General features: G+C 33.2%; 1 protein-coding gene across 4 annotated transcripts in view; it reads left to right on the plus strand.

Moving 5' to 3' along the window:
- RAE1 (ribonucleic acid export 1) overlaps positions 1-10,956 on the plus strand; it is a 28,921-nt gene extending 17,965 nt beyond the window's left edge. For 3 of the 4 annotated variants that reach the window (XM_074288671.1, XM_074288670.1, XM_074288672.1), the window contains exons 5-12: positions 267-353; positions 4,311-4,397; positions 4,509-4,580; positions 4,925-5,032; positions 7,324-7,430; positions 7,518-7,593; positions 9,931-10,125; positions 10,496-10,956. In XM_074288671.1, the coding sequence (XP_074144772.1) occupies positions 267-353; positions 4,311-4,397; positions 4,509-4,580; positions 4,925-5,032; positions 7,324-7,430; positions 7,518-7,593; positions 9,931-10,125; positions 10,496-10,582 (819 nt within the window). In that variant the 3' untranslated portion in view covers positions 10,583-10,956. Of the gene's footprint in view, positions 1-266; positions 354-4,310; positions 4,398-4,508; positions 4,581-4,924; positions 5,033-7,323; positions 7,431-7,517; positions 7,594-9,930; positions 10,149-10,461 lie in introns of all 4 variants that reach the window. The other variant, XM_074288673.1, reaches the window with a different exon arrangement.
- The last annotated feature ends 294 nt before the right edge of the window (positions 10,957-11,250 follow it).

The following is an 11,250-nucleotide window of genomic DNA, read 5'->3' on the forward strand; positions in this document are numbered from 1 at the left end:
CTATTGTGTGACCTTTGAACAAGTCTTTTAAATTCTAGTTAGGCCTCAATTTCCTCATATTCAAATGAGGTTTAATTAAGGATTAATTAGGGATCTCTTATTTCCCTCCCAGTTCTAAATTTTTGTTTCTCTGATTTTAGTCATGTTCTTTTCAGTATTTTGATTCTGAAATACATAATTTATTTGAAATTTTTTTTGAAGGAAAGTTGTTTGTTGACTGTTTTTGTTATAACAAATAATCACTTCCTTTGCCTTTTCTTTTTTAGGATGGGAGTAAAGTATTTACAGCATCTTGTGATAAAACTGCCAAAATGTGGGACCTCAACAGCAACCAGGCTATACAGATTGCACAGGTAACATAAATGTAGTCTCTATATAGAGTAAAAGGAAGATCAAAAGCCTTAAGTAATTTTATCAAATAAAAGCTCTTTAAAGATGATGTATTTAGAATGCATATTGAGGTTTTTTTGGAGGATGGTGGAGAATAAGATAAGACATGATCAATGCAGGAATTTGGTTTGCTTGATTTTATATATATATATATATATATATATATATATATATAAATAAAACAAGTTTTGTTTTTCTTGCTTTGAGAGGAGGCCATTAGAGTTGGAGGAGAAAGGAGGGAGAGAAAGCACATCTGAGCATAAAATAAAATTGAATTAAATAAAAATTTAAAGCTCTTTCAAATGAAGCATTTTGGTACATTGAAATGCTGTTTGGCTTATTATTATTTAAGAATATAATAGGTAGCTATTATTTAAGAATATAATAGGTAGCCATTGCAGAATGTTCCTTGCCTTATTTACTATAGATTACTAACTTTAAGTCTTTTTTTAAGTGATGATGTATATATAATAATGGAATTGAATCCTAGGTGGCTTGTAAGAAAATTTTAATTGTAAGTAAGGTCTTGCTTTTAAACTTCTCTATATATAGAACTCTATATAAGTTCTGTAGTCTAGAGCAAGTATTTTGTCTCATTATTACTAGTAAGGAAGTTATTGATAGACCTCCTTCCTTTTTTTATTCATGAAAACACAACCCTACTAAACTTGTTAATTCTTAGTATTCAGATTCAGTTCTAGAAACTCTTAGATCTACCCATGATTTTTTTGGCAGTGCTGCTTCTGCCTGTGCAGACTATAAGTCTATCCATACTTTGGAAAGTAGAGTAATCCTGAGAATGGTGGATTTGGAACATACAGCTTCACTTCCTGACACAGCTTAGCAGAACTGTGTGACTTTGGCCAGGTTATTTATTATCCTTTGTGGGTCTGAGTTTCCTTCTTTGTAAAATGAGAGGATTACATTAGATGAAATTCTAAGGCCTTTCTCATCCTTTTTAAGTCCTCTATGGAAGTTATAACCAGTATGACAGAAGCTTTCCTATGATGTTTTCACTTCTCATGGGTAAGTAACCATTGCAGGATTAGCTGTTGACCCTCACTCTCACTGACCAGTCCACCTCCTATTCAAGTCATTTATGTTCCTCTTTTTGTGTATATTTAGATAGATGTAGATGACTGTATTCATATCACTACATGCACACCATTATGAAAATGGTAAATTTGATATTCATAGTCAATCAACATGCATTTATTAAGCCTATTGTCAAACACAGTAGTTAGGCCTAAAAATACAGGAAAAAGGTAAAAGGTACTGTAACCCTCAAGGTCCTTACATATATGTAACATAAATGTGGTTTTATACAAGATACATAGAGAGTAAATATAAGACAAAAAGAAGGTATTAGCATCTTGGGGAACTAGAAAAGGCCTTTTGGTGAAGGTGGCATTTGAATGGAATCTTGAGAGTTAAGGATTTTGAAGTGGAGATGAAGAGAGAGAACATTTCAGGAATAGAGAATTGCCATTATGAAGGCACAAAGATGAGAGATAAAGCATGGTGTGGAGAGGAACAAATAGCTTAGTGTTGTTGGACTATAGAGTGTGTAAGGAAGAATAACATATAAGAAGGCAAGAAAGAAAGAGGAAAAGAGAAAGCTAATTGTAAAGAGCTTTAAATACTAAACTGGTTATAAGTATCATTACATTTACATTCCAAATAAATACCAAATATTTCTTTCTAGAGGTAATAAGGAGCTATTTTAATTTTTTAACTAAGATATTATGGTCAGACTTATAATTTAGCAAAATCACTTTAGCAACTATAGAAAATGGATTGGAAGAGATTTGAAGCAGGGAAATCACTATTCGAAGTGTTTTTTAAAATGCTACTTTTTGTCACATCACATTTTTTTCACAGTACATTATGAAAGAAAATGAATTTTTGCCCAAAGAGTCCAAAGTGCTTCCTTGCTTGATGACACAAATAGGCTCATAATTATAGTATTAAAGATAGTAAAGAAGCTTGAACTCTTCTTGCTTTTATATGCCATTTGTAGAAAGTTTTAGAAGAGAGACTATAAACTTTGTAGGAGTAGGAACTATGTAGTTTTTGCCATGGTATGTGCAACATCTCCATAATTCCTTCCACGTAATGGACCCTCAATAAATGTTTGTTGAATTTCACAAAATTGAAGTTGATTTGTGCTTTTAAAATTTTTATTGGCAACAAGTGCTACCTTCTTGCTGCAGCAGCTCATCTGCCCCTGTTTTCTCATGATAATAATGGCACTGAGGCAGAAGAAACCTGAATGAGAATGTGGAAGTTCTAATTTGGCTAGAACACAGAGCTCATGAAGAGTAGTAGTATAAAATGCCAGAAAAGTAGATTGGGACTTCATTTTGGAAGGCCTTGATTCAGGATCTTGTATTTATATTTCATTTTGCAAGCTGGAGCTAGTGAAGGTTTTTGAGTAGCAAAGTAATAGCTGACTTAACATAGCTAATTCAAGGATTCATTAACTAGAGATAGACTTAAGACTATAAGTAGGGCCAAAAGAAATGAAGGCCTGCACTAGGCAGGTTTCAATTAATTATGGAAAGGAGAGCACACTTGAGAGAGTTGTTGCAGAGAGATAATCAATAGAACTTGACAGCTATTTGAATGTTAAGAATAGAATGAATGAATGAATGAGTGAATAAAATATATTTACTGTTTTCAAAGCACTGTGCTAAGTGCTGGGCATACAAAGAAAAAGTAAAATACCTAATTGTCAGAGCACTCACATTTTAATGGTGGACACACCATAACATGTGGAAGGTTTCAGCTGCAAGCCAGATGGAAAAGTCCTATGATCCTTAGCAGCAAAGCAGATGGCCTTTTTTTTTAATGACATCCCACTAATGAAATGATACCCTTTTTTGATGTTAATGGTGCCAGGGACTTTAATGATAGCAACTTTCTTTTCTAAGTCTTCAATAGAGAAAATCTTTCCTTCAGAAGTTGTTACCAGGTTGTATCTTCATAAGGTTTGCTTCCCAAGGAGATGGTTACAGACACTCTGAATAGGGGTATTGCTATCCCAAAAGCTGTTGGGTTCACAATCCTTAGCTGTCTCCATCAAGGTTTTAAAGCAGATGGTGGTGGTGTTTATCCATTGGGGGCTCTCGTTCATTCAGCTACACTACAATCCTTACCTTATGAGTGGTGGTTGCTTAATTGGTGGAAATGACTATCCTTTCTTTCATAGGAGCCACCTCCTCAGATTATTATTGAGAGCTAGCCTGGATGGCATGACAAGAATCAAAAATTACTCAGAGATTCTGGACCCAGAGTGAATGGGAAAGCACTGGTACCATTAATAGAAAAGCAATTTGAAGGTAGTTTGATAGGAAGGAAGATTGATAATGAGCTTAGGGTTTTGTTGAAATATCCAAGTGAAGATGTTATGAGACTAGAGCTCTGGGGAAAAGTCAGATAATAGATATCTGATTGTAGGATATTGTGATTAAAACCATCATCATGGCTGAGATCTCTAAAGGAGAGAATATAAAGATGAGATGAGAGCCAATGATAGAACCTTGAGATCACCATTGTCTCAGGATAGAGTAGTCAAGTGCATTGAATTTGAGGGTGAAGCTTGGGTTTGGATCTCAGTTCTGCTATATACTATCCATCTCTCTAGGCCTCAGCTTCCTCCTTAGAAAATGAGGGCCTTGGTTAACTAGTCCTCCTTCCAGCTCTAAATCCTTTGTCTGTTTTCATGAAAATTATCATATGTGGGGGCACTGGGGCATAGGGAAGGAGTTGCTAAAACCTGAATGTGTGAGCCTCATTGTTTTTTATATTAGCATTAATTGAATGTTCACTTGAAAAAGTTTTTCACTGAATCTTGAGGATATTTTATATTCACTATCAATCTTTTCTAATAAATTTTTTTGTTTGTTTTTTATGAAAAGCATGATGCCCCTGTGAAAACTGTGCATTGGATCAAAGCACCAAATTATAGCTGTGTGATGACAGGAAGCTGGGATAAAACTTTAAAGGTATAACACCCTGGCAAGATAATGTTCCTGCAGTTTAACAGATATAACAAGATTCATATGATTGGTCTGTCTGCTCTGATTAACCAAAGGCTCATTGTTCATTTTATCTAGTTTTGGGATACACGGTCACCAAGTCCTATGATGACATTGCAGCTGCCTGAAAGATGTTACTGTGCTGATGTGGTAAGCCATTTCATACTTTCTAATTTCTTTACTTTAATAATATCCAAACCATAATATTTAATAATAAATTTGGAGACTGTATCATGGTAAAGTAGAGCCACTGTAAATGATCATTAATTTTAAGTACAAGAACTTCTCCCAAATGTTACCCTTCAGCTTATACTAGAATATGTTAACAGTATGGAATGATTAAATTCTCACTTGAAATAATAATGGTGTCCAAATTTGTAATTTTATGACAGACTAGCAAACATATTCCTTCATTTTAAAGGAAATTACTTTTAAGAGAGTGTGTTCAGATTCTAGACCATGAATTTTCATCTTTTCCTTATGTCTGGTTTTAGGTCTACCCCATGGCAGCTGTAGCTACTGCTGAGAGAGGACTGATAGTTTATCAATTAGAGAATCAGCCTTCTGAATTCAGGAGAATAGAATCTCCTCTTAAACATCAGGTAAGCAGCAACACATCAGTGAATACTTACAATCTCTTATATGAAAGGTGCTATGCTTATAAATAATATAGTAGAGAACATCTATGTCTTAAGGCCACAGAAATTTTATCTAAGTTATAGGAACATAATTTAATGTCTTACATTCAGTCTGAGCATATTATGGTTACATATATCTATATTAGGAAAAAAAAAACAAACAATTTTTTAGGTAACCAAGATTTTATTGTTTGAATTAGGGGAATGCAACTGAATATTGCAATGATTTTTTAAAAAATGGTTTAGATCCTTATATAGTCATTTGTCTTTTTTTTTTTTTTTTCCCCCAATTTTTATGATTGACATTTGAAGAAAAATAATCTCCTATGGCATGGGTGCAGTCCTAGGTTCTTAAATATTCTGCTAGAAGAGCATAAAGTCTGACAGATTCTACCATTCTGTCCCTGGTAATGATATATATGTCTTTTGTATGAGGACCAGTTGCCTAAATATAGAGATGCTCACATGTAGAAAGTCTCCTTTAGGATTGAAATTTGTGTTGGTGGAAGGAATACCCAAAACAGTAAAGTGATGAATCATTAAAGTATTGAAGAAATATTTATTTCTCAGAGTTTTAAAGATTTTTTTTGGACCATAGTTTTCTCTTAACTGGTTTGTGGCATGATAGGATACTACTATAGAAAATGAAAGAAAAAATAACCTATATAATTGGATTTATGAAATAGCATAGGGTCAATATGCTTCTCTGGGAATTGATTTCCTCATCCCTACAGTGAGGGAATTGGATTAGATTGATCTCTGACAACCTTTCTAGCTCTTAAGTCCTAAAATAGTCATTACAAGCGGGTAAGTTACCCCTTTAGTATATACCCAATCGTATAAAAATAAACAGTTGTGTCTTTGGAGAAAAACTCCAGTTTTTGAATCTTAGTTCTGTCACTTAGTGTTTGAGTGATCATTGAGTAATAAGTCATATCATTTTTCTGAGCCTCATTTAATTCAGCTGTCAAGATACTGATACTCGTATCATCTACCACATTGGAGTTATTAAAAAAATCTTACCTAGACTCTCAAGGGAAATAATGAGCAAAGGTATAAATGAAGGGGATGCATAGCATTATCAAGCCATAATATATGCAAAGCCATCAACACTATTTGATGTAATGGAAATAGATAAGAAACACACCAATCAAAAATAACATCCCATTTGATAAATCTGACAACTTAAATTGCTTAAGCTTTTTGATAAGAATTGCTGAGAAAACAGAAATTAGATTTAAATGAAGAACTAGAACCATTTGCCATAGTAAACTCAAAATGATTAAGTGATCTAAATATATGTCCATAAAAAGTTAGAATGAGATCAGATGCCTTTTACAATGAAGGCATGAAGACTAATTAACTAGTTCTTCTAGTTAAGGTAAAGGAGATGATAAAAGAAAAAAAAGAAAGTTTTTTTTTTTAATTTGCATGAATAATTAGAAATATTTGCATCAAATATCAATGAGGAAAGTTTTGATATGCACAATTTTTAGGAAATAGATGCAAATATATAGCACCAATTAGGTTACCTAGTAGATAAAATGGCCAAAGGACATAAATTTATTAAAACACAATAAACCTATTATATGTTAACATAAATAACAGGACATTTTGAAAAATATTATACCAAAGAAGCCAACAGTAAAAAAGAAAGGCCCCATATACACCAAAATACACACAGCACTTTTTTTTTTGTGGTGGTAGCAATGAACTAGAAATAAAGAAGTCTGTCTACTAGTTCTCCTGTTACATAGATGCAATCCTAGGTTCTCAAACATTTCTTTTATCCAATAGAATGGATAACCAAGTTGTACAATGTAAATATAATGTGTTAAGGCTGTGCTCTCAGAATAGCTGAGTACAGATGGAAGAAACAAGATTAGCTGTCACAAAGGAAAGTAAGAAGAACAATATACATAGTATACAGTGATGTACATATATACATATACAGTGATGTAAATGAAAAAAAAAAATAATCAAAACTGAAGACCAAGGTTGATCCCAGGGAAAGAGATATGCTAAGGCATTTTGCTCCTTTAAGTGAAGGTCTGTGGTATGAAATCCTGTTATTTGGCTCTGCTGAACCAAGAGATGGCTATCTGGGAGAAAATAGAGGTATATGTTGAGAAATGTAAATTGTATAAAAACTATATCAGTAATGCATATTCAAAAGTAAATATAATTTTCACTAGCTTTCATCTTATTATTTAAGAGGGAGTTAAATAATTGATCTTATTTAATTATATTTTTAGCATCGCTGCGTTGCCATTTTTAAAGACAAACAGAATAAGCCTACTGGTTTTGCTTTGGGAAGTATTGAAGGAAGAGTTGCTATTCATTATATTAATCCACCAAATCCGTAAGTATGATTGAATCAATTTCAACTATTTTTTTTTGAGGTTTCTTAAAAAATTTTTTTTTAAATTAAAATGATATTCTCTTTCAGTGCCAAAGATAACTTCACCTTTAAATGTCATCGTTCTAATGGAACTAATACTTCAGCTCCTCAAGATATCTATGCAGTAAGTATTTAGAGAAAGTGGCTATGATTTTTTTTAAAGTACAACTAAAAAACTACAACTTCTGTACACATTTCCCTAACATATTGAAGGACATTACAACTGTGCTTAAATTCTTCAGTATTTAAAATGAATAATTTTTTTGTTTTTTCTTTTTATTAATAAGAGTATAGAGTTATATACAGAATGATTTCCTTCCCATTTATGTATGTTTAAAATTTTTTAGTCAGTAAAAGAAACTCAGTAATTTATGTCATTCCTGCCTGCTATATATTGATACTTCACGTTTATGCTTAGAAAATAGAAATTGTTATTTTCTACAAGTAAATAGGAGTTTTCAACTTACATATAGTTGTAGATTTGCTTCTATAATTCTTAGCCCATTCATCTATTGTAACTCCAGTGTTGGCTGGGTCAAATGTAAATTTATGGTGTCTTAATTTCAACTGGGCCTTCATTTCCAAGAGACAATCTTTTTAATCTTCTCTGTATCCCACTCCTCAGCAGCCATTACATGCCTTCTTTTCTTAAGCCTCCCATGCCATTCCACTTTCCTGCTAGGAAATAACTTCATTTCATACCTTATAGAGAAAATAAAAGGTTATTTGCTTTGAGCTCCCTCTTCTTCCCAGTCTTTTTCTCTACTCCACATCTGAAAAACCCTTCATTCTCTTTTCCTTTACTTCTGAGGAAGAGATAGTCTTTCTTGTCAAAGCCAACTCCTCCACTTGGTTGAGCTCATGTCCTGTTTCTTTCGAGAGACTGACCCTGCAGTCATCATCCTCTCTACTCTTTATGTGTTTGCTCTTTCCTTGTTGCTCAAAACATACTTAGGTCTCCTCAGTTCTTAAAAGTTTCATTTGATACTATCATCTTCAAGCTGTCTTGCACAGTCGGAGTTATCTGTAACCTCCATTTTCTCAGCATTCACCTGAAATTGCTCTCTCCAAAAATATTAATTATGTCTTAATTGACAAATTTGATGCTATTTTCTCAGTTTCAGCCCTTCCTGACATCCCTGCAGCCTTTATCATTGTCCCTTCCTGAATATTTATCCTCTCTAGGTTTTCATGATACTTATTCTATCAAGTAGATCACTTTCAGTCTACTTTGTTGGGTCATCATCCACTTCATCCCCCTCTTCTCTGCTTTGGAATCTCTTCTCTTGCTAGTGGCCTCATCAGAACCCACTTACATAGTTTTTCCATGTATAGGATTTCCAGAACTTAGCTCCATTTTTCCATTACCAAAAAAAAATACATATGCTTCTAGCTATGATTGGTCAAAGGTAAGAATTCATATTCTAGTTTTGTCTAAGATAAAGTTTTTCAGTATATATTTTTTAAAACTTAGTTTATAAATTCTGGTATGAATGTAGTATTATTTGGATACTCGAACATTTAGAACTGGATGTCTTTTAGATATCTGAAACTCAACATGTTCAGAATAGAGTTCATTATCTGTACTCTACCTTTTACCTTCTTAATTGCCCTATTTTTTGTTGTTTTTATAATTGTATCCATTGTAGCTACACACAGGACCAAGTACTTAATAAACATTTTTTTAATTGAGGCTTTTTAAGCATGCTGCTCACTACTTAAGAAGAAGCATTTCCTTTTTGCCTTCAGGATGTTACTCATTTTGAAAAACCTTTCAGAATCTGACTCTAGCTAACTTTTCTATGCTTATTGCACATTTCACCTTCCCTTCATATACTCTTCCATGCATGCTGACCTACTTAACTGTTCATTAGGCACAGCATTTTTTTTTTTCCCCTGAGGCTGGGATTAAGTGACTTGCCCAGGGTCACACAGCTAGGAAGTGTTAAGTGTCTGAGACCAGATTTGAACTCTGGTCCTCCTGAATTCAAGGCTGGTGCTCTATCCACTGTGCCACCTAGCTGCTCCTAGGCACAGCATTTCTTTTCTGGCTTTGCCTCAGGTATTTCCTATGCCTGCAAAACACTCCCTTATACTTCATCCTAGTCTTCTTCCATAGCTCAGAACAAGCACCTCCTTTTTTAGGAGGCCATTCCTGAACCTCTCAACTGCCCCTGATATTATCTTATGTTATGTTTATTTTGTACATGTCTTTATTTACTTATGTGGATACTTCATGAGAATGCAAGTTCCATGATAGCAGGTATGATTTCATTTTTGACTTTCAATCTCAGGATGGCTAACATTAGAATGATAATGGTCTTCTAATAGATACTTTAAAATATTGATTTTAACATTTTCCCCTTGTCTTTCCAAGTTAAGCTTAAGGATATGTGCAACAATAGAGAATACCTCTATTTACTATTATTCTCTTTCTTAAGATATGTACAATTTTTTGCAGGTGAATGGGATAGCATTTCATCCTGTTCATGGAACCCTTGCAACTGTAGGATCTGATGGTAGATTCAGCTTTTGGGACAAAGATGCAAGGACAAAACTAAAAACTTCAGAACAATTAGATCAGCCAATTTCAGCTTGTTGTTTCAATCACAATGGAAACATATTTGCATATGCTTCTAGCTATGATTGGTCAAAGGTAAGAATTCATATTCTAGTTTTGTCTAAGAAAGATTAGGTTTTAAGTATACATTTTTTAAAACTTAGTTTATAAATTCTGGTATGAAATGTAATATTATTACTTGGATAAATAAAACTAGTAATTGACCTTATTTACATGATATCAAAAAAATTTAAGATGGAATTAGAAGTGTTTTGAATATTTTCTAACTCTGGAAAATTTAGATCAGTCCTTTGTATTTATCACATCTCCATCTAAAAAAGAAGGCAGCAAAAGAACTGTTCATTTAACATTCTGGGGCTGTTTTGAATTCTTACTAAATTAAAATGGATGCTCACTTGTTTAAGAATTGAGTTCTCAAAATGCAATTTTTTTCCCTCTCTTTTAGGGACATGAATTTTATAATCCCCAAAAGAAAAATTACATTTTTCTACGTAATGCAGCAGAAGAGTTAAAGCCCAGAAATAAGAAGTAACAAATATAAAACTCATAAGTTGAGCTGGATTGTTCTTCCTCACCCCAGTATGGTTTTGATCACTAAAATGTGATGGATTCTCAACTGTTGCATTATTCAGATCCACTGGAGAAAACCATTTGAATCATGCTACCTGCAAGAATGCCAGATGTCCACAAAGTGACTTGCTGTTTCTACTCCACTATAATACTGCCTGACAAACTGCTCTATAAATTTAAGAGGATTAAAAGTACTGCTGTACAGCTTAGATTTATGTGGGCATTTGCATAGATATTTTACAATCTTCAAGGTGTGTGAGTTATGGGAGATTGAAACACAATCTATAAAGACTGTATCATATTTTGTAATAAACTATTTTCAAAATTGCCTAAAAAGTTGTTTTTTTCCTTAAACCTCTCAAGTATTTAATTTCTATAATGTACTATTAGACTTTTTTGTAATTTTGGAAATGTCCTATTTGGAAAAGCAAAACTCTTGACTCATAGGGGAAAAGAATCCTATGATGTAATTGTTCATAAAATAGAGAAGAGTTGGAAATTCTGTAGACTTCTAGCAGACAGTTTGAATTCAATTATTTTGCTTATTTTTTTCTTCTACATGTTCACAGTGCATAATCAGTTCTGCTGTACAACTTTTTTAATAAGTCCTTAACAGTCAATGTCTTTATG

Source organism: Sminthopsis crassicaudata, chromosome 2 (assembly GCF_048593235.1).
Source record: "Sminthopsis crassicaudata isolate SCR6 chromosome 2, ASM4859323v1, whole genome shotgun sequence".
Lineage (NCBI taxonomy): Eukaryota > Metazoa > Chordata > Mammalia > Dasyuromorphia > Dasyuridae > Sminthopsis > Sminthopsis crassicaudata.